Source organism: Plecotus auritus (assembly GCF_963455305.1).
Source record: "Plecotus auritus genome assembly, chromosome: 3".
NCBI classification, from domain to species: Eukaryota; Metazoa; Chordata; class Mammalia; order Chiroptera; family Vespertilionidae; genus Plecotus; species Plecotus auritus.
Genome location: NC_137772.1, coordinates 135875403 through 135898990, shown reverse-complemented (window position 1 = coordinate 135898990; position 23588 = coordinate 135875403). Strand labels below are relative to the sequence as shown.

General features: G+C 43.0%; 1 protein-coding gene across 2 annotated transcripts in view; it reads right to left on the bottom strand.

Annotated features, from left to right (window-relative positions):
• Positions 1-23297, bottom strand: part of UBE2N (ubiquitin conjugating enzyme E2 N) — a 44570-nt gene extending 21273 nt beyond the window's left edge. Inside the window, exon 1 of one of the 2 annotated variants that reach the window (XR_013960107.1) lies at positions 22915-23078. Coding sequence is in view for 1 of the 2 variants with exons in the window: in XM_080659756.1 (XP_080515882.1) it covers positions 22915-22944 (30 nt within the window). In the remaining variant the exon portion in view is untranslated. Of the gene's footprint in view, positions 1-22914 lie in introns of both variants that reach the window. The other variant, XM_080659756.1, reaches the window with a different exon arrangement.
• Between the last annotated feature and the right edge of the window lie 291 nt (positions 23298-23588).

The following is a 23588-nucleotide window of genomic DNA, read 5'->3' as shown; positions in this document are numbered from 1 at the left end:
GGGAGCCCCAAAGGGAGGCGGAGCAAAGTGCTTCCCCTCCGGGACCCCACTCTCCCTGGGAGTCTGGCACAAAGGGTGCTCTCCCTGGGAACCCGGAAATCACCTCCCGGGGCGACTGCGCAGCAGCCAGGCCTGGCAAACCATGGAGAGGGGGACCTACCCGGAGGCCACGCAGTTGCCATAGTTGAAGTCACCCTCGATGGAGGAGCGGGGGTAGCGGGGATCAGAGTCGGCCATGTCAGCAATGGAACCCCAACTCCCCACTGAATGACTAGAGCACATGGACCTCAACGGTTCTCGGCCACTTCCTGAGCAGCAGTCAGCCCGGACCGGGGATCAAACCCGAAACCTAAGTAGGTAACCCGACAGAATGGAACCCAAACATTTGCCGTGGCAGAGGAGCCCCAGCCCACAGCAGGAGCCAGGGCACGCAGAGGGGTTTTGTTGAGGGGCCCTGACAGGCAGCCCACAGCGCAGTGGGTTAGAACCTCCTCCTGATACAGCAAGGTTGCGGGTTGGATCCCTAGTCAGGGCACAGACAAGAAGCAACCAAAGAGAGCATAATAAGTGTAACAACACACTAGTGTTTCTCTCGCTCCCTTCCTCTAAAATAATTAATCAATAAAAATTGAAATAAAAAATAAACCCTCTGGCCCTAACCGGTTTGGCTCAGTGGATAGAGAGTCAGCCTGTGGACTGAGGGGTCCCGGGTTCGATTCCGGTCAAGGGCATGTACCTTGGTTGAAGGCACATCCCCAGTGGGGGCTGTGCAGGAGGCAGCTGATCAATGTTTCTCTCACCCGATGTATCTAACTCTCTATCCCTCTCCCTTCCTCTGTAAAAAAGCAATAAAATATATTTTAAAAAAATAAAAATAAACCCTCTGGCTTGCAGAGTTGCTAAAACAGAAAGCAAAGTCCCATCCCTTCCCATTCATTCAACAAATACTTCATATGCTCCTTCAATAATCACACTGGGAATGGATGTTTGTTTTGGTTAATCCTTACCTGAGGATATTTGTGCGTTAATTTTTTTTTTTTTTTTTTTTTTTTTTTTTAGAGAGTGGAAGGGAGGGAGAAAGACAAACTAATGTGAGAGAAATCAATTGGTTACCTCTTGCTGAATCCCCCACCAGGCCCCTGGATTAAGCCTGCAACCCAGATATGTGCCCTTGATCGGAATCCAACCCAGTACCCTTCAGTCCGCCTGCAAAGCACTATCCATTGAACCAAACCAGCATTTTTTTTCTTTTTAAGTCCTCCTCTAAGGATATGTTCTTTTCCCTGATTCTAGAGAGAGAGGGAGAGGGAAAGAGAAACATCAATCAGTTGCCCAAGCAATCTGACAGGGATGGAACCCACAACCTGTGTATGTGCCCTCACCTGGAATCGAACCCATGACCCTTTGGTGCGTGGGAGGACACTCTAACTACTGATCCACACTGACCAGGACCTGGAGGTACATTGAAAAAATTTTTTTCAGATCTGCCCTGGCCAGGTGGCTCAATTGGTTGGAGTCTCAACCTGTACACAAAAGGATTTCCTGTTGGATTCTAGGTTAGGGCACATACTTAAGTTTAGGTTAGATCCCGCTGGGTCAGCAGGTGCAGAGGCAGCCTACTGGTATTTCTGTCACATGGATGTTTTTCTCTCTAAAAATCAATTTTAAAAACATCATCAGGTGAGAATTAAAAATCTACACTAATAAAAGAGAAACATGCAAAATGACCATCCCTCCACTACGCCCATCAGCCAATCAGAAGCGAGTATGCAAATTAACCCAACAAAGATGGAGGCTAATGTGCATACACAGGTGCGGAGCAAAGACTGAAGAGAGCATAGAAGGAAGCCAAGCGCTGCAGAAGGGAGCGAAGCGGCCTAGAAGGGAACAAGGCAGCGGAGAAGGGAGGGAGCGAGGCAGCGGAGAATGGAGTGAAGCAGTGGAGACGGGAGGGAACGAGGCAACGGAGAAGGGAGAGAAGCCTTCTCTGCTTCGCTCCGGCCGCAGGAAGCCCTATTCTTGCAGGAATAGGCCCAAAGAAGCCCTATTCTTCTTCTTCTTCTTCTTTTTTTAATATATTTTATTGATTTTTTGAGAGAGAGAAAGGAAGAGGGATAGTTAGAAACATCGATCAGCTGCCTCCTGCACACCCCCTTCTGGGGATGTGCCCACAATCAAGGTACATGCCCTTGACCGGAATCGAACCTGAGACCCTTCAGTCCACAGGCTGACGCTCTATCCACTGAGCCAAACCAGTTAGGGCAGGAAGCCCTATTCTTGCAGGAATCTTCCTGCAACGGGCCTCTAGTATATATATATTAAAATTTTTTCAGGTCTAAAATTTTATTTGATTCTTTTTTAAATTTCATTTTTCATTTACAGTTCACATTCAATATTCTATCCCAGTGATCGGCAAACTCTTTAGTCAACAGAGCTGCAGTTTGCCGACCACTGTCCTATCCTATGTAATAAAACCCTAATATGCAAATCAACCGAACGGTGAAATGACTGGTCGCTATGAACTGACCACCAGGGGGCAGATGTTCAATGTAGGAGCTGCCCCCTAGTGGTCAGTGCGCTCCCACGGGGGGAGCGCCGCTCAGCCAGAAGCCAGGCTCACAGCTGGCAAGTGCAGCGCAGATGGCAGGAACCTAAGGACCAGCAAGCCAAGCGGCAGGGAGCAGCAAGCAGGCGGGTGGTGAGCGAGGGGTCCCAGACTGTGAGAGGGCACAGGCTGGGCTGACGGACACCCTCCCCCACCTCAGTGCACGAATTTCGTGCACCGGGCCTCTAGTGATATAATAAAAGAGAATAACAGCATGATAATGTAAAACAGCTACAAATTTATAATTATAAAGTGAACCTCTGGACTTAGAATGCAACATTTGTTTGGGGCTTCTAAAAAATATACAATCTTGGTTGGACCTGGCTAATATGGCTCAGTTGGTTAGATATCATCCCATGCACCAGGAGGGTGCCAATTCGATTCCCAGTCAAGGACACATGCCTGGGTTTCAGGCTTGTAGGAGGCAGGTCCATGGATGTTTCCCTCTCCATCTCTCTCTCCCTTCTTCTCTCTCTTAAAAAAAAAAAAAAAATCAGCCGAAACCTGTTTGGCTCAGTGGATAGAGCATCGGCCTGCGGACTGAAGTGTCCTGGGTTCGATTCCGGTCAAGGGCATGTACCTTGGTTGCGGGCACATCCCCAGTGGGAGGTGTGCAGGAGGCAGCTGATCGATGCTTCTCTCTCATCGATGTTTCTAGCTCTCTATCCCTCTCCCTTCCTCTCTGTAAAATATCAATAAAATATATTTTTTTAAAAAAATCAATAAATTATTCTTTAAAAAATAAAATCTTGTTTTTTCTTAAATGAGTATTGGTGTGTTTCCACATTATCCCTCCCTTCTTGCTCCAACTATCTACATTTGCTTTCATCTACTAAAATCAAATACCTAAACTAAATCATTTTTTGACTACATATGCCAACCAATGCTAAAATGAAGTGGCTGATATATATCATGCAGAAATAACTTCAGTATTTTTCCCAATCTGCCATAAACAATAGGTGGAACTGTGTACAACCAGTATAAGGAACACAGTAAATATTCAACACCCTTACTAATACTTATAATGTTTAAAAGATTAACATACACGGGTGCTCGCTTCGGCAGCACATATACTAAAATTGGAACGATACAGAGAAGATTAGCATGGCCCCTGCGCAAGGATGACACGCAAATTCGTGAAGCGTTCCATATTTTTAAGCACTGTGCTAAAATTGCAGAAACTAGGATTACATCTTGGTTTTTGTAATAATGCTAGCAGAGTACACACAAGAAGAAAAGTAACTGCACTAGATGATAGAGACTGGGGTGGACCTCTTTCTTAATGTCCAGTGTCCTTTGTCTTAAAATTTGGTGCAACATGTAAAAAAAAATAAAAAATAAAAAAAAAAATAAAAAAAAATAAAAGATTAACATACACGGGTCATAATTTATACACATAAATATAGAACCATTATTGGCTTGATGATCCAACTCAAGAAATAAAGTATTATAAAGTAAAGAAGTGTGTGTGGGCACTCTAGAATATTAAAAATGTTGTAACTAATAACTCATAAGAGGAAACACGCTAGTTTTACTTTCTTTTTTCATAGATAGTAAGCCTAGATATCTACATTTTTAAAGCACACACCTGTTGGGTCATAGGAAGCTAAAGTCTGTTCACAGGCTAGGACTGTGTTCTTTGCTGGTAGGATCATGTTGCATCCTAATACAGGAAAACAGGCTAGGGCAATCCTTAAAATGAAGGGGGATGACATTGGAGTTCTCCAATGACCACTCCTGCTATATGACCCTGTTATGATTAATCCAGTTATCAATTAAACAGTTGAAAACCAAGTGCTAGTGTATATGTGTGTGAACCATGAGAGCAAGGGTCTATATAGGCTTTTTAATTTATTTTTATTGTTGAGGGTATTACAGATGTCCCCTATTTTTCCCCCCTTCACCCAGTCCCCACCCCACCCCAGGCCTTCACCACAATATTGTCTGTGACCATGGGCTATGCACACACGTACATAAGTTCTTTGGTTATTCTCTTCCTGACCATGCCCCTCCCTCAGAGATCTGTCAGTCTGTTGCATGCTTCCATGTCTCTGAACCTATTTGCTAGTCAGTTTATTTTGTTCATTAAATTCCACATATAAGTAAGATCATGTGATATTTGTCTCTCTCTGACTGGCTTAGCATAATACTCTCCAGGTCCCTCCACATTATCTCAAAGGTTAAGAGAGCCTTCTTTCTTATAGCTAAACTAGAGGCCTGATACACGGGGGATTGGGCGGGGGGGTGGGGGGGGGGAGTCCCCTCACTCCGGTCTGCACCCTCTCGCAATCTGGGACCCCTCGGGGGATGTCCGACTGCCGGTTTAGACCTGATTGGGCCTAAACCAGCAGTTGGACATCCTCTCGCAATCCAGGAAGCCTCACTCCTAACCACCTGCTTGCTCGCTCCTAACTGCCCGCCTGCTCACTCCTTAGCACTGTCGCAGAGGCAGGAGAGGCTCCTGCCACTGCCACTGTGCTCACCAGCTTCTGGCTGAGCGGTGCTCCCACTGTGGGAGCACACTGAGCATTAGGAGGCAGATTCTGCATTGAGTGTCTGCCCCCTGGTGGTCAGTGCACATCAAAGCAACCGGTCGTTCTGGTTGTTCCACCGTAAGGGTCGCTGGGCTTTTATATAGACAGTATTCCATTGTGTCAATGTACCACAGCTTTTTTATCCACCTGTCTACTGATGGGCACTTGCTGCTTCCAGATCTTAGCTATTGGAACACTGCTATTAAAATAGGGGTGCATAAATTCTTTCTGACTTGTGTTTTGGGATCTTAGGATATATTCCCAGAAGTGGGGTCACTGGGTCAAAAGGAATTTTCAGCCTGACTGATGTAGCTCAGTGGTTCAGCATTGATCCATGAACCAGGTGGCATCCAATACTCGATCAGGCCCCGGTTGCAGTTCCATCCCCAATAGGAGGCACGCAGGAGGGAGCCAACTGATGATTCTCTCTCATCATTGATGTTTCTCTCTCTCTCTCTCCCTCTCCATTCCTCTCTCTGAAATCAATAGACATGTTAAAACAAAAAAAAGGAAAGTTCAACTTTTAATTTTTTTGAGGAATCTCCATACTGTTTGCCACAGAGGCTGCACCAGTCTGCATTCCGAACAGCACTTGTTGTTGATTTACTGGTAACTATTATGGCAAGTGGGAGGTGATACCTCATTGTAGTTTTAATTTGCATCTCTGATGATTAGTGACATTGGTTGGGCATTTTTCATATGTCTCTTGTTCATTCCATGTCCTCTTTGGAGAAGTGTGTCTATTCAGGTCTTTTCACCATTTTTTAATTGGGTTCTTTGTCTTCCTTTTGTTGAGCTGTATGAGTTCTTTATATATATTGGAAATTAACCCCTTATCAGATGTATCATTGGCAAATATATTCTCCCATATAATGGGTTCCCTTTTCATGTTGAAGACAGTTTCTTTTGCTGTGCAGAAGCTTTTCAAGTTTGATAGAGTCTCTATTGTTTATTTTTTCCTTTGTTTCTCATGCCCTATGAGATGTATTGGCAAAAATTCTGCTATGTGAGATGTCTGAAATTTTACTATCTATGTTTTCTTCTAGGATTTATTGTTAATCCTTACCCAAGGATATTTTTTCCCCATTGATTTTCAGAGAGTTGGAAGGGAGGGGGACAGAGAGAAAGAATACCAATGTGAGCGAGACACATTGATTGGTTGCCTTCCGCACGCACACCCCAACGGGGACCAGGGATGGAGCCTGCAACCGAGGTACATGCCCTTGACTGGAATTGAACCAGAGACCCTTCAGTCTGCAGGCCGATACTCTAACCATTGAGTCAAACCAACTACAGCTCTTGTAAGATTTATATGATGCTCAAAACCTTGACTCAGGAAGTGACAAATATTTTATTTTTCTGAAGGTCAAAAGGAACGAATTATTTTTCAAATCAACTTTTAAAAAAGGAAATCCTGACATTTGCATAACCTGAGTGAACCTGGAGAAAATTATGGTAAGCGAAATAAACTAGACACAGAGAGACAAATAAGCATAATCTCACTTATGTGTGGAATCTTCAAAACAAAACTAAGTCAAACTCTTTGTAACAGAGAGAATGGTGGTAACCAGAGCTGGGAGGTGGGGGAAAAGAGACTGATCAAAGGGTACAAACTTTCAGTTATAAGATGAGTAAGTTCTGGAGACTTAATGTACAGCATGATGACTATCCTATATAATAAAAGAGTAATATGCAAATTAACCATCACTCTGCTACACCACAAAGCCATGCCCACAAGCCAATCAGGAGCGAATATGCAAATAAACCCAACCAAGATGGCTAAGGCCACAGAGAGTAGGAGGGAGGCTTGGGTTTCCCCGGCAATGGAGGAAGCCAAGCTTTCCGCCTGCCCTTGCCGGCCTAGGCCTCCACTCAAGGCTACAAAGTTTCAATGATAGAAGATACATAAATCCCCAAACACAAATGGTGGCAGCCACAGAGCTGGAAAGAGCAGGAGGCTAGGGTTGCCCCCGGTGATGGAGGAAGCCAAGTTTCCCGCACACCCGGGTCCAGGCCTCCGCTTAAGGCTACAAAGTTTCAATTATAGAAGATACATAAATCCCCCCCCCAAAAAATGGCTGCCACCACGGAGCAAACAGAAGGCGTGGCTCTGCTCCAAGCTACAAAGTTTCAATTGTAGGAGATAAATAAACCCCAGATACCAGGGCCTCCACTTGGGTCACCGGGGGGCGTGGCCGGACTGCAAACCACCACAGGCCCCTCGCCCAGGCAGCCTCACACCCCAAGGGTACCCCCACCCTGATCCGGGACACCCTTCAAGGCAAACCAGCTGGCCCCCACCCGTGCACCAGGCCTCTATCCTATCTAATAAAAGAGTAACATGCAGATTGACCATCACTCCAACACACAACATGGCTGCCCCCATGTGGTCAAAGATCCTGCCCCCATGTGGACACAAGATGGCCACCACAAGATGGCCAGCAAGGGAGGGCAGTTGTGGGTGATCAGGCCAGCAGGGGAGGGCAGTTGGGAGGGACCAGGCCTGCAAGGGAGGGCAGTTGGGGGCGATCAAGCCTGCAGGGGAGGGCAGTTAGGGGTGACCAAGCCGGCAGAGGAGGGAAGTTGGGGGCGACCAGGCCTGCAGGGAAAGGCAGTTGGGAGGGACCCAGGCCTGCAGGGGAGAGCAGTTGGGAGGGACCAGGCCTGCAGGGGAGGGCAGTTGGGGGGGGGGGGGAACCAGGCCTTCAGGGGAGAGCAGTTGGGGGGGACCAGGCCTGCAGGGGATGGCAGTTAGGGGTGACCAGGCCTGCAGGGGAGGGCAGTTGGGGGGGACCAGGGGTGCAGGGGAGGGCAGTTAGGAGAAAACAGGCTGGCAGGGGAGTGGTTAGGCATCAATCAGGCTGGCAGGGGAGTGGTTAGGGGGTGATCAGGCTGGCAGGCAGAAGCGGTTAGGGGCAATCAGGAAGGCAGGCAGGCGAGCAGTTGGGAGGCAGCAGTCCTGGATTGTGAGAGGGATGTCCGACTGCCCGTTTAGGCCCAATCCTACCGGGATCGGGCTTAAACGGGCAGTTGGACATCCCTTGAGGGGTCCCAGATTGGAGAGGGTGCAGGCTGGGCTGAGGGACACCCCCCATGCACAAATTTCGTGCACCGGGCTTCTAGTCTATACAGATAATGGAGGAATATGCTAATTAACCAGGATGCCGTTATAGGTCGACCAGACAGGAGTTTGCACGTGGAGCATCTGGGGTGGGGTGGCAGGGGCCTCCACACGCCTGCGCTGGGAGAGGGCCTGATCAGCAGCGGCTGTGGCTGCTTCAAGGGCCGGAGAGGAAGGCAGGGTGACTCGAGGGTGGGCAGCGCCGCGCTGGGTTCCTAATAGTTAATAAATAATTACGTATTGGCCCTAGCCAGTTTGGCTCAGTGGATAAAGCGTCGGCCTGCAGACCAAAGGGTCCCAGGTTTGATTCCAGTCAAGGGCACATGCCTGGGTTGCAGGCTCGATCCCCAGTGGAGGGCATGCAGGAGGCAGCCAATCAATGATTCTCTTTCATCATTGATGTTTCTCTCTCTCCCTCTCTGAAATCAATAAAAATATGTTGTTTAAAAAGACCCTAAAAAATAATTATGTATTGTATGCTTGAAGTTTGCTATGAGAATCTCAAGTGTTCTAATAACAAAAAGTTAATAAATAGATATGTTAGTTTGTAGTAATTAGTTCATAATGTATACATTCATCAAAATATCACCTTGTATACCTTAACTGTGTATAATTTTTGTCATAAGTAAAAAAAAATTTTTAATATTTTTTCACTATAGTAACAGGACCAACATTTGTTTCCCAGAGTACCTTAACAGGATCCTAGAAAATAAAGCAAGTGACTTAAATTTTATCCCTGATTTTCTTTTCATGGCACCTATAGAAATAATAAAATATAGTACTTCTAGATCTTAAACTATAATTTACTTAGTATTATAAATACAAACAAGATGACTACAATCAAGGTTCCCCCAAAGAGCAGAGGAAACAAACCCAACCAACACAGAGTATCTGGGCAGTCACATTTCATACGACAGGCGTTCCTCTGCAATCACAGCATAATTTAGGAGTTAGAAAACACATCATTTTGACTGGTACACAATATCAGTATCAAAGGTTGTATGAAAGGGGAGACAAAGAAGGAGCCGTCAATGAAATTAATTAAGGTGAAAAGACCAGGCTGTGAAAAGCCTTATATACCAAGTTAATAAATTTGAACAATCCTATACACAGTGGAGAGCCACATGATGGCATTTGTATTTTCAGAAGAATGTGGCAGTGTCGAAAATTTGGGAGGAGGGCATGGGAAAGGGAAGAAGGGAGGGAGGGGAGTGGGAAAGAAAAGAAGAGAAGAGAGGGAAGGTTCTGAAATTATTTCAAAAAAAATCCTGAGCCCACATACAAAAATAACTGGGAGAAGGAAAGACAGTTATGACAGTGGTTGGCAAACTGCGGCTCGTGAGCCACATGTGGCTCGCGAGCCACGGTTTGCCGCTCTGTTGACTAATGAGTTTGCCGACCACTGACCTAGACTCTTGATTCCAATAATTACAGGCGGCTGTTGTTCCTTGTGATTAAGCCCCTATCACAGTGGTCGGCAAACTCATTAGTCAACAGAGCCAAATATCAACAGTACAACGATTGAAATTTCTTTTGAGAGCCAAATTTTTTAAACTTAAACTATATAGGTAGGTACATTGTTATTAACTTAATTAGGGTACTCCTTCAATTGCACTGTACGTGCGTGCCCGCATGTGGTATTTTGTGGAAGAGCCACACTCAAGGGGTCAAAGAGCCGCATGTGGCTCGCGAGCCGCGGTTTGCTGACCACTGGGTGAGAAGCAGAGGCATTTCTGAGGTTGGAATCAACTGGACTTAATAACAAACTGCATGTGGAAGAGAGGCGAGAGGGAGGAGAGAATAGTGAAGAGGAGTAAATCTTGGGCAACTAGATTAATGTTGATATAATAATAAAGAAACACTACAAGTGCTGAGGCATATGAAGGAGACAGTAAAATGAATACATTCCTTGAAAATAAAAGTTGATTTTAAAATGTCTGCAAGATATTTAAAATGTCTGCAAGTGGCGATAAAAGTAGGCAACTGGAGAAACCTGAAATGCAGCGCTAGATTTTGGAATCAATGATCAATATGGACTAAAGCCAAGTAACTAAATGTGTTCAGGCGAATACATAATGAGTTCCAAGGTCTAAACCCCAAGAGAACATGAATATTTAAAGGCTTTAAAATTATTGCAGCAGATATGACACAGACCTTCTACTGGAAAGCTATACTGCTACTGCTCAGCATTTGTGTAAATTTTTTTTCTTTGAATTGCCTAACAGCCAGTTTAAAAGCCAAAGGGGAAAATCAGTTCCAGGATTGTATGATAATAGCTTCTAATTATTTTAAATTATGGCCAAAGGGATCATATAACCATCAAGTTAAAATAGAAATTAGAAAAATTGAGGCCCAGGAAAAGTGACTTAGCCAAGGTAGCAAAGTTTCTTAATCCTAGAGATAAAAGTCAATTTTATTCACCAGAAGTGGCTTGAATTTCTCAGTGTGCAGCAATTAAATGTAATCTTTAAAGATAAAGATTTACTACTGCTGACAAATCTTTTAAAGGTGTATGTGTTTGTGTGTGTGGTGTGGGGGGGGGGGTAGACAAATGCAGCATATGAAATGGAACACCTTTCTTATATAAGATGCTTTCTTAGCCCTGGCCAGTGTAGCTCAGTTGGATGAGCGTCATCCCATGGAACAAAAGGTTCCTGGTTCGATTCCAGGTCAGGGCACATGCCCGGGTTACTATCTCAATCCCCAGTAGGGGACATGCAGGAGGCAGCTGATTGATGTTTCTCTCACTGATGATGTTTCACTCTCTCCCTCTCCCTTCCTCTCTCTCTCAAATTAGTAATTAAAAAAACAAATTGCTTTCTTAGAACCACATTCTTTTTTTTAAATATATTTTATTGATTTTTTACAGAGAGGAAGGGAGAGGGATAGAGAGTTAGAAACATCCATCAGCTGCCTCCTGCACACCCCCTACTGGGGATGTGCCCGCAACCAAGGTACATGCCCTTGACCGGAATCGAACCTGGGACCCTTGAGTCTGCAGGCTGATGCTCTATCCACTGAGCCAAACCGGTTAGGGCAGAACCACATTTTATTAAACCAGTCTTTAAAATCCCCACTTGCATATAATAAACATAGTCTTCTCCTGGGGGGAGGGGGGCAGGGGGAAAAGGGAGGGGGCTTACAAGACTGAAGTTCATTTTCTAAGCAATGGAGGTTTCAAATGTAACTAGTTTAAGAGAGCCAATATGGATTATTTACCTGCTGAAACTTCTGCTTTGCTTCATTCAGCATTGTCATTTCCTAAAAGTGTTAGAAAACTCCAGCTAAAAAATTTTAAAGAGAATGAAGTTCAAATGCATGCTACAATATGGATGATCTTGAAAACATGCTAAGTGAAAGAAGCTAGACACAAAAAGCCATATATGATTCCATTTATATGAAATATCCAGAAGAGGCCAATGCATAGAAACAAAGTAGATAAGTGGTTGCCAGGGGTTGAAGTGGAGAGTACAGGATATAGGGCTTCTTTTTTGGGGTGATGAAAATGTTCTGTTTAGATCGTGGTGGTGGGTGCACAATTTTGTTAATATGTTAAAACAAGTGAATTGTACATTTTAAAAGGGTAAATTTTATGGTATGTGAATTATATCTCAAAAAAATAAATGAAGCACTTAGATTTTCCTTTCATATTCAGTAAAATAGTATTTTACCTATAAATTACAGGTTGGAATAGCAAAAGAAAGTGAAGGGGAAATAATTATCTGTACTACTTGGTTATTTTCAGTAAATAGCATATTTATTACATTAACTGAATTTTTAGTAATGAACTCATAAATTCATAAACTACTTCTGAAGAAAAACTTTTCAAACTCAACGATTGCATTTGAAGTGTCTGTGGTCCAAGCAAAGATGTGCTGACTTATGTTATAGTTTTAGCACTGCTCAAATATCTTCCTAGAGTTTGCTGTTAATCTGCAATGGCATTATACTCCTCCACCCAACTTTTCTATTTATCTTTCAAAATTTAGCTCAAATCTCAGACTTCTAAAAATATCTTCCCCTAAACCAATCTTGAGGGTTCCCCCACCCACATAGTCACATCTTTGGTGTTCCCATTATCGCCTTTGTTTTCTATATATGAGAAAGTACTGGCTGTATGATTTTACTTGTATTTCCACATTCTACCCATCTTTGCACTAAAGCCAAGTACACACAAAGCCATTGTTTCTGCAAGGCATACAATAAAATCATCTAGAGATCTTAAAACAAAACATAAAAAATACCATGCTTGGGCCAGCAACTGTTAAATTTATAAGTGTTCCAGATAATTCTGATACACACCACGAACTAAGTCCTCTGATTAAAAACAAGTGTTCACAGGCGCTCTCCCTCCCAGGAGCACACAAGCACCCTTCACATCCCCCTCCTCTTAATCCTAAATGCTTTACACCTTTACCTTTCTCTCTCCTAAGCTGCAAGGGCTGCCCCCTTTTTTACCTCTGTAATTTTGTTTCCAGAGCCCATTTCTTCTACCACTCACTTCTACTTCTGTGACTTTCTAAGTAAACTTTGTCTTATAGTTTGAAAAACAAAAACAGCATTCACAGAAAATATCTTCTAGTTCCTACCACTCAATACATCGGCATCCCACAAAATTTAACTAGAAGATTCTGATAAGAAATATGCAAGGTTTGGCCAAATACTCACTGATCTCTAATCACAGTCAGAATGGAGTTTGCAGCACTTTCAGTTTAACCCTTTATCTGAATTGCAACAATAAAGACAGGATAGACAGATTGTTGTATTTGAAAAGATACATATTAATAGGGGTACTAGCTCTTACACATCTAAAGAAATTTCAAACTTTATGTAAATCATTGTGCCTCAACTGTAAAAGCCAAAGCAAAAATTAAGTAGGTACATATATCATCCCTGAGTGAAAAACACAAAATTAAATTTAATTCTAATTCATTTTTAGGCTTACTAAATGAAAAAAAAAAAATCTTGTTTAAAATTAACATTAGAGTGGTATAGTCTAACACGGTGTTACCTAAAATGAATTTTGCTGGTAAGAAATAGCAAGTGAGCTATCAAATATAAGTATGTTGAAAGAAAGACGAAGGAAGGAAGGAAGGAAGGAAGGAAGGAAGGAAGGAAGGAAGGAAGGAAGGAAGGAAGGAAGGAGCAAGAGAGAAATAGCTGCTCTTTAGTTCCTTCTCACTGGAACCCCACACTTCCCCAAATCCAGACACCCAGGAGGGCAGGTATGGAATATGCCCCTAGAGAGCAGAGGCATACCATATTAAGGCAAGCTAAATAGGGACTCCAATTAAACTACAATAAGGAGACTTTTGATTTAAAAAAAAAAAAAAATAGAAAGCTAAATAAGCACTATAGACTCTGCACATGTACATATTTTCACTTCATGTATCCAAATGATCTATATTATAAAAGGCCAGTGGCCATAATGCCATAACGCCCAAACAACCGGTCACCAGGAGGTGCATTGATGGGTCTCGTGACATGGAGTCAGTCTGGGTCCTGCCGGCGCAGTGGGTCTGAGTCTTGCGCGATTTTGCGCGCTGAGCCTCTAGTAAAATATAAAAATACATGTACTCAGTTATCACATAGGAGCAGATATGTTCTGGCACATTTCATCCACAGCACCCACAGTCAACAGAATCAAATTGCCTGGGTTCATATTGCAACTCCACCAATTATTTAATCCCTCTGTGCAGCCGTCCATATCAGTAATCTATATATATAAAAGCCTAAGTGACCGTCCGACCATCTGACTGGTAGCTATGATGCACAATGACCACCAGGGGGCAGACGCTCGACGCAGGAGCTGCTGAGCTTCAGTGACTTGGCAGCTGTGGTTCTCAGGTGACGTACCTGGAACAAGAGAGGAGGGATCCCGATTCCGGGGTGCATCACCTGAGAACCACCCTCTGGCAATCTGGGACCCCTTGGGGGATGTTGGAGAGCTGGTTTAGGCCCAATCCCTAGTTTCAACCCAATCCCCGCAGGCCAGGCCAAGGGACCCCACCAGTGCACGAATCCATGCACTAGGCCTCTAATTTAGAGATAAAACTGTAGCCACATCATAGGATTGCTGTTAAAATAAATCAATGCATGTAACATGCTTAGAACAATGCCTTGTACACAGTTAAGTGCTCAATAAAAGATTTCTAATGTTTACATAATAAAAACTGTAAGACCAATCCCACTTAGAGAATAGTTGCCACACACTGATAAATATAATTCAAAGACTAAGTATTAATTTAACAATTCAAAACCCAACAATGCTTTGTTTGCCCAAGAAAGCTTAATGCGAACTCTCTGAAAGTAGTTCAACAGTAGGCACCACACACACTGGATTACTGGAATATGCTATGCATTTATATATATTCTCATTCCTATTCCTTCATTCATTCTCTCTCTCCTTTTGCCCAAAACTCTCCCTCCTCTTCAAATTTAAAACACTTGCTCAACAAATCTTTCCTTCATCCTTAGACATCCTTAAATCCCATGTGTATCTTCTTTCATAACACACCTCACTATAACTTCTGGTTTCATTATTTCACAACTGTGTTTTCTACTAGGTAAGGAAGCCATCTTGTTCACCTGGCTTCGTGCTGAATACATATTATGTATTCAATAAATGTTAACTTAATTGAACTGAAACACATCTCATGAATGGGTAATAAAAAGGCATACAAATCACAATGTTACAAAAGACCCAAATTTGGCTTTGGGCTCTTACTAGTTTACTAAAGCCACTTTTGCCCCACCCCATGGTAAAAGGGGGTAGGGAATGGTAATCCCAATAGTCCTTTAGAGTCAGTAAAAATAGCAACTTTACAGAGTCAACATTTTTTTTTAGTATGAACTATACAGAAATCTTAAAAAGTTATAAAGAAATAAAAAGCACCCATGATCTCAAGACACAAATAACACTTATTATATTTCTTCTAGTATTCCCTTGGTAATCATGCCTTCAATTACTAGTTTATAAAGACTTTGAAAATAAAAACTGATTTGCCCAAAATAAACCAAATCTCTAATAGTGACATATTGTGATGGTACTGAAAACTAAAAGAGTTTAAAAATCTGAAGAGGAAATATTTAAAAGGTAAAATATGTCAACATTAGATTCTGAAACCAACATCTAAAATACTTTAAATTATAGCTGAATCCAAATTATTTAGAAAAGCTGAATTACAGGCCAATTCAAAATTAAAGTACCCTTAGAAGATTTTCGAATAGCTATGTCCAGGATTGACGTGGTGTAGCTCTTAAAAGAATGACTAATGAAATCTTTCTGTTGATTCTCTGAGGGCTCTTAACCAGTTATCCAGTTCTTCCAACCACACACTAATGGCTTCTGCCACCAGAGACGCTAGGGCCATGGTTCTCACTCTTAGACTATGGTGATGGTAATCCTACATCCTATTCAGTGGTCGGCAAACTGCGGCTCGCGAGCCGCAGTTTGCTGCTCTATTGACTAATGAGTTTGCCGACCACTGGGATAGGGGCTTAATCACAAGGAACAACAACAGCCTGTAATTATTGGAATCGAGAGTCTAGGTCAGTGGTCGGAAAACTTATTAGTCAACAGAGCGGCAAACCGCGGCTCGGGAGCCTCAGTTTGCCGACCACTGTCCTATCTAATCTACAAATTAAAGATGACTATATTTAACATTAAAAAAAAACTTCGCCCTGGCTGCTTTGGCTCAGTGGTTAGGAGTGTTGGCCCTCCCACCAAAGGGTCTCCGGCTAGATTACGACTGGCTGCAGGTTCAACCCTTGCCAAGGTCAGAGTGCATGCGGGAGGCAACCAATCGATGTCTGTGTCTCTCTTTCCCTCTCCCTCTCTCTACCACTCCTCCCTCCCTTCCTTTCTCTCTAAAAATCAATGGAAAAAATATCCTGGGGTGAGGATTAAAAAAAACCCACACACCCAAAATCTCATTTGAGAAGCATTTTTAAAAGCTGCTAAGATTGCCCTGACGGGTGTGGCTCAGTTGGTTAGGTGTTATCCTATGCACCCAGAGGTTTCCAGTTCAATTCCTGGTCAGGGCACATGCCCGGGTTTCGGGCTAGATCCACAGTTTGGGGAGTGCAGGAGGAAACCACCGATGTTTCACTCTCACACTGATGTTTCTTTCTCCCCCCACCCCCTCTCTCTAAAATATATATATACACACACACACACACACACACACACACACACACACACACACACGGCTGCTGAGATTTTAGCTGAAGTTAACTGTCTCCCCATTATTACAACTCCTAATTTGTATATCCATGCTGTCCTTCATTCACTACATCTGCCAAGAAAATTTCAACTGTATAATACCACTGATTCATCTTTCACACACAAAAAATAATGTTTCTTTTTTTAAAATATATTTTATTGATTTTTTTACAGAGAGGAAAGGAGAGGGATAGAGAGTTAGAAACATCAATCAGCTGCCTCTTTCACACTCCCTACTGGGGGTGTGCCCGCAACCAAGGTAACATGCCCTTGACCAGAATCAAACCTGGGACCCTTGAGTCCGCAGGCCGACGCTCTATCCACTGAGCCAAATCGGTTAGGGCATAATGTTTATTTCTTGATTATCACATTACTACATATACTATGCCTTTTAGATCTATTTTGTGTTTAGAAAGTAAAATTATAACAGTGATTAGGCACCTACATCACAACTGTGTTGACTACAACTGTAATGTTCAAAGCCCCTGCTGGATGCTAGCCTCATTTTCTCATTTCTGGCATATGCACCCATAACTCACAATAAATAACAGGTTTAAATGTAAGTTCAGAATCCATATTGCATGAATCTATAGGGTAAATTATTTTCTTCTTAAAACCATTTACCCACAGGTAAACCAAACTACTAGGTATAAGAAAAAAGCAAAGGTACTGACTTGCTGGTGGGGACTCCTAGTGACCCAACTCCTTTGGCCTACAGACTCATCGGAAAAGAAAAAGGATGGTGTTCTTTACTGTGTTAAATCTCTATGGCTATAAATGGTCACAAGTGTGAAAATAACTCAGAACTTCCACAAAGTAAACACATAACATTTCTGATGCTTTCATCATTTAGCATGGTGGGCATTCAGAAAGTGCTTGATAATTTCTATAGTGTGGGAGTTGATCAGTGTAAACTGAAGAAAGTGCTTGACACAGAGAAACTTAAAAAGTAACACTCAACTACTATTTTAACTTCTTTTCAATTATGCTCATATTTAATAATAAAAACATTAGGTAGTTCTTATTATATTAAACAGTATCTTTATAAGCTTGGAAGTTTAATCATTACCAAAAGTAGTCTCGGGATTCTTACCTGGAATCCATGGAGACAGGATCCCTAGAAGTCATATGCAAAAACCATGGTTTATTGCCTAAGAAGGTCAGAAAACTCAATTGGAACAACCAAAAGAGCTAAGAACCATACTGTCTCTAGTCAAATTTTTACTATGAGTTTCTTTTGTTTCCTAAAGATGCTTTAGCCCTAACTGGTTTGGCTCAGTGGATAGAGCGTCAGCCTGCAGACTCAAGGGTCCCAGGTTCGATTCCGGTCAAGGGCATGTACCTTGGTTGCGAGCACATCCCCAGTAGGGGGTGTGCAGGAGGCAGCTGATCGGTTTCTCTCTCATGGATGTTTCTGACTCTCTATCTCTCTCCCTTCCTCTCTGTAAAATACCAATTAAAAAAAAAAGATGTTTTAATTACAATTTATAACAAGTACATCATCATCATGGTAAGTTTTTCATATCTTTCTTTAAGTGGTTGGGGGAGGGAAGCCGACGGATGACGACAATGATGCTTTATCCACCAATGATTTTCTGGGCTTAAAAAAAGGCTCAGTTTGTCCTTTCCAGCATGGCTCAGATGGTTAGAGCATTGTCTAGTATACAGGAAAGGTCAAGGGTTCGATTCCTGGTCAGGGTACATACCTAGGTTTTGGGTTCAATCCCCACCAGGGTGCTAAGGGGAAGCAACCAATTGATATTTCTCTCTTACATCGATGTTTCTCTTTCTCTCCCTCTCATATCAATAAAAATATATCCTCGCTGAAGATATTTTTTTAAAGGCGCAGTTTTCTGAATCACTTTTCTTACTAAAAACTGCCTTATATATTTTAAATGAGTGGCTTTTAAGTAGTGATAGGAAAAAGTGCTATCTGTATTTTTTAAATCAAAATTATTGAAGTAAAAAATAAACAGAACTCGTCTCAATACAAAGTCAGATCATATCAGGTTTCTTTTGGTTGGTTGATTGTTTTTTGAGTACTGGTTATCTGCAGCCTCAGACCCTGGTCAGGGCAGTGCTGAGTCTCAGCTACCTGGGATGTGAGGAAAGAGAGGATTTGGGTGTGGGAAAAATCACAGCAGAAATAAACAGTCCAAAAGCCCAGAAGCAAGGTGAGAGGGGACAGGCCCCTCAGAGCCTCTCAAGATGAGTGTGTGGAAGATGGCACCGGGCCTGAGACTCCCATATCAGGTTTTTCATAATTTGAAACTAAACCTCACCAAACAGAAAAGTAAATTTTAGGAAAGACTGATGAAATTCTAATTTCCGATTAGTTTGCTAAGTTTTAACCAAGTAAGTTAACTCCTTAAATTAAGTTAACCAGTTTCCTAAGGTTATATTTTATTGTTTTCATGATTAACTTTGAGAAGACAAAGGACTGTCACTGTCAGTGCAACATGTAAAGCTGAAATAAAGTTGTTTTTGACCAAGGCCACAACTACTGATCTCATTTATTTGTTCCCAAAATAACTGGTTCTTTTTTATGACAGAGGGATTAGGAAAGACATCTTACTTTAGGTACCCTTTAACCTATATGAGTTTAAGCTTTAATTGCTCAGTCCCTTTTAGGGACTAAAGGAGCTTTGGCCCTGGAGGGAAGCGGAAAAAAAAATTTAACTTCTTGCTGAACACGGAACTGCTAAGACTCGGTATTAACTCGCACATGTGCAAAATACCACTATATAAGACTATTCATTACAGCATTGTTTGTACAGCAAAATTTTGGGAACAATCTAAAAGTTATCAACAATTAGTTAAGTTAAGGTCTAACCACAAGGTTCCACAAAACCGCCTTTAAAAAAAATTACTCACCTCTATATAATGGGGGAGAGCAGGGAATCAAGGTATTTGCATGAGGAAGGGAATGGGATTAACATATATGCATGCACTAAGTCTCTGGTCTTTCTGGAAGGATATACAATGAAAATAGTGGTTGTCTGGGGAGGATAACTGGAATGCTGAAGGACAGATGAGAGAGTCTTAAATCTTCCTCTACGATACTTTAGAACCTTAAATCTTCCTCTTATGTACTTTTCAATTCAAATATTTCCTAGGCAACAAAATAAAAAATTGGCTTGTTTTGTTTTTTAATGATTATGGGTGGAAAGAGACTAATTTTTAGCTCAGTGATTGGTTCAGATAGAATCTACTAAGTAGTAACACTGTCAAATTATGATATAGAATAACTTTCCTAAAACTTTCTTCCAAAGAGACTGAAGCACATCCATTCATCCAATCAATATATCAGTGCTGCCTGGCTGGTGTGGCTCGGTGGTTGAGTGTCGACCCAAGAACCAAGAGGAGGCAAATATGAAAATGAAGAGAAAATATGGGGAGGGGAAGAGGAAAACTGTGTTTTAGGAATCTTAAGGTAAACCTTTCATTAGATATGTCATGTGAGTCAAGAATTGAACAATAAGCAATGCAATAAACAGGAGGAAAGCCCTGTGACTGGAATAAACAAGGTTCCAGTGTATAGGATACAGCAAATCAATAGTGTGGTTGAAGTGGAGTAACACAAAGAGAGAAGTGCAGGAGATAATCTCAGAGGTAGGCAGATCCCAGTGACATGAAGGACCTTGTAGGTATTGGGGAGGGCGGGGGCGAAGGAGGCAGTCAAGATTTTATTCTAAGTGTGATGGATGGAGAACCTTTGTAAAGTTCTGGGCAGGGGAGTGACATGATCTATATTTTTAAAAATCTCCTTTTAAGCCGAAAGGAGACTGATATAGTAGGCCAGGCAACAAATGATGGAATTGAACAATGGTTTCAGAAAGATGATGAAATGAGTCTGATTCAGGATATATTTTGAAAGTGGAGCCTATAGGATTTGCTACTGGATTGGAAACGAAAATCCAACTGGGTGAATAGTAATTCTTATATTTGTATAGTTACAGATCTCAAGGTACTCTTACATACTAATACATTATTTCATTTCATAATAACAAGACACTGAGGAAGGTCATACTGAATCAATATTCAAATTCTTCTTCTTGCCAAAAGTGATTTCAATGGGTTCTTAGACTACAAACTGTATTGTCTACATCACAAGATTCCTGCAGGTATCAAATGGTTAGAGAATTTTGCAAATGTAAATGATGACCATTTTGAGATAGATAGCATCATATTACAGTTGTCCAATGAAGGATAGTATGTTCCTATCATTCAGGACAGTGGAGTTACCCATACCACCACCACCACCACCACCATTAAATTCCACAAAGAAATTTGTACTGTGGGTGTGAGAGAAGCAGCAAACTTTTAAAAAAAAATTCTGATATTTAAAAATAGACATTTTAATTGATTATGGAAAAACCTACATCATGTAAGCATGGGCACTAAAAAACACACATAGCATAATCTTTTAATCCTTCCTACGGATTGGAGAAAGCAGTTCTTTTAAGCTACAAATGGCATAAAGTAAGAACCACCTAAGTTTTACAAGATAAAACCCAAATCAAATCACCGTTCATTAAAGAGATGATACCAACAAAATACTGTAAAATTAAAATTGTGTTATCGCTGTCTTGGTTTAAATAATAAAATATAAATGCCTAGTGTAAACAAAATTATTGTGTGCCAAATGAATTGAATTATGAAAACTTGAAATTATTACCTTAAGTCATTATCACCTTAAGTCATTATCACTTTAAACAAGGTTAGACAGAATTTATTTTTCCATCCAAGGCTTTCAATGTTACTGCACAGTATCTTAAGAATCAAGCAAAAATGGAAAAATATGTTAAGACTTTAATCCATTATGTATTTTGAAGAATTATCTTGAATATCAAATTATATTATGCACTTAATCAATAACCTCAGTAGTAAATAATAATTCGAGAATATCTGGTGTACAGCTCTATCCTCCCTCCACCCCTCATTTTCAACTGAGCCCTCAATAAACATGACCATTGGAGCCGTGCGATTGCATTATAACTAAAACCACACTGTAAGGCCCTCGCAATGCATAGAGCAATTAAACTTCCTTGGACAAAGTCCTAGATAAATCTATAATACAGTACAACAAATTTCTCACTATGAAGGTCCACATTATTATAATTTCTATCTCATAAAATGTCCTGTTTCACTAAATCAAGCATCTTTTAGATCAGAGACACCCATATATATTTAACTGAAACTGCACGAAGCACTACCCAACACATCATCCTTCAACAGGTCTTTCTTTCACATAGTAATTTTCTCCCCCAAACTTTGAAACAAACACATTCACCTGGTTTTATCAAGCAAAGTGATGCTTCAATTTAATCACGTTAACTTACATACAGGGTGGGGGCAAAAGTAGGTATTCCAAAGGAAAACACAGTAGTTAATAAAAATAATACAAGAATAAAGTGCTTCTCGTACTCACAATGGTAAACCTACTTTTGCCCCACCTAATATTAAACAAGACAGATTCAACTTATTTCCTTCATTAAAACTGACCAAAAAATGCAAGGTTTTTTGTGAGTTCAAGTAACATTTCACATTTGAAGACTTATGTAAAGAATTTACAAAACCGAGATTCCGAATTTTTACAGGATTCAATATGTACTTCTCAAAGTATACCATTAACAACGAGCAGAAGAACCGTCTAATAATTAAAAGTGTACAAAATCGAAAGGCAAAAGATTTCATAAGGCCCCCAGACCTGAGCCCCCCAGTCCCTTATTAAACTATTTCCTCTGAACAAAAACAGGTCTGAGTTTGCAAACCAAAGTAAAATCACTTCGCGGAGACAACGAGCGGAAACGTATTTAAGGAAGAGATCGTGGAAGCTAGGGCAGTCGGACGCGGAGCCCCCAAGTCCCCGGACCCAGGATGCCAGGTACGAGCATGTGCCATCGGCGGCAGGACGCGCGGCCCTCCTGGGTGCAGGGCCCGGCTCGGCCTCACCCTCCCGGTTCATTCATTCTGAACCTGCGGCTGCTGCGCCCCTGAGCTCCTGCCCCGGCTGAGAAGGGGATCCAGGATCGGGGAACCGTGTCGGGCCACAACCCCCGCCCAGAGTCCGGGCCCCGCCGCGATTCCCGCGCGCCCGCGGCCTCCGCCTGAGGGTGGTCTGAAAGACCGCGGAGGCCGGCGCCCAAGACCAGAACCCCACAACCCCACCCTCCACCGGGCGTAGGCCAGGCCTTCCCGGCTCTCAGGGGGCCGCCTGGAAGCCCCGGGTGTTCGCCGCCCGGCTGCCCCACCGCGGCCGGAAGTCTCCCCGCGCCCCCTCCCCAGCGCAGACTTCGCTCGCCGCCTGGCCAGACCCTCTCCGCCTGCCTCCGGCCTCCCAGCGCGGGCCGGCGGAAGCGAGCAACCACGCTGCCGGGGCTGCTGAGCAGGCAAAAGCAGGGAGCCGGAGGCCGGTCTGGGCGGTTACCTTGATAATCCTGCGGGGCAGCCCGGCCATCTTGTCAGATCCCAAGTTCGGCCTCCGGTCTAGTCTCCGGCTCCGCTCGCCTCACGCACGAGTGGAAGTCCCAGGCTCCACTTCCGGGGGGACGTTGCCGCGCCCGCCGCCGCCACCGCCGCCGAGGCCCCTCGGGAAATGTAGTCCCTGCTCGAACGCGGATGCGGGTGGGGTTCCCTCAGACCTGGGCCCTCCCCCGCGCTCCCCGCCCTAGCCCCGGCCCTGAGGTGGCGGAAGTGACGCAACGCGACGGGGCAGGGATTTGGGGGGCGGGGGAGGCGCGCTGGGCGGCGGGAGCTTCGGTGCTCCAGGCTGAACCTTCCGTGCGATGGGAGGAGTGGGCGGTGCGCTCCGCGGCCACGCCCGCGCCCGTGGCGACGTAACAGAGGCCCGGCCGCCGACCTAGCCCATTCATTCGTTCGTTTGTCCCTTTAACGTTCCTGCACTGAGCGCGGCCGTGGCTGGCGCTGCAGAGAACCACCTCGGTGTAGTTGAAACGCAGGCTTCTTTCTCATAGAGTGGGAGGACCAAAATTTGGTAGCTAATCTTCTAATGGCTCGCAAGTTACCCAGGAAAACCCTAGCCAGAGAGTTTTGATATCTAAAGTTCGCAAAAATCAGGTGTCTTTGACACATCCTTTAGCC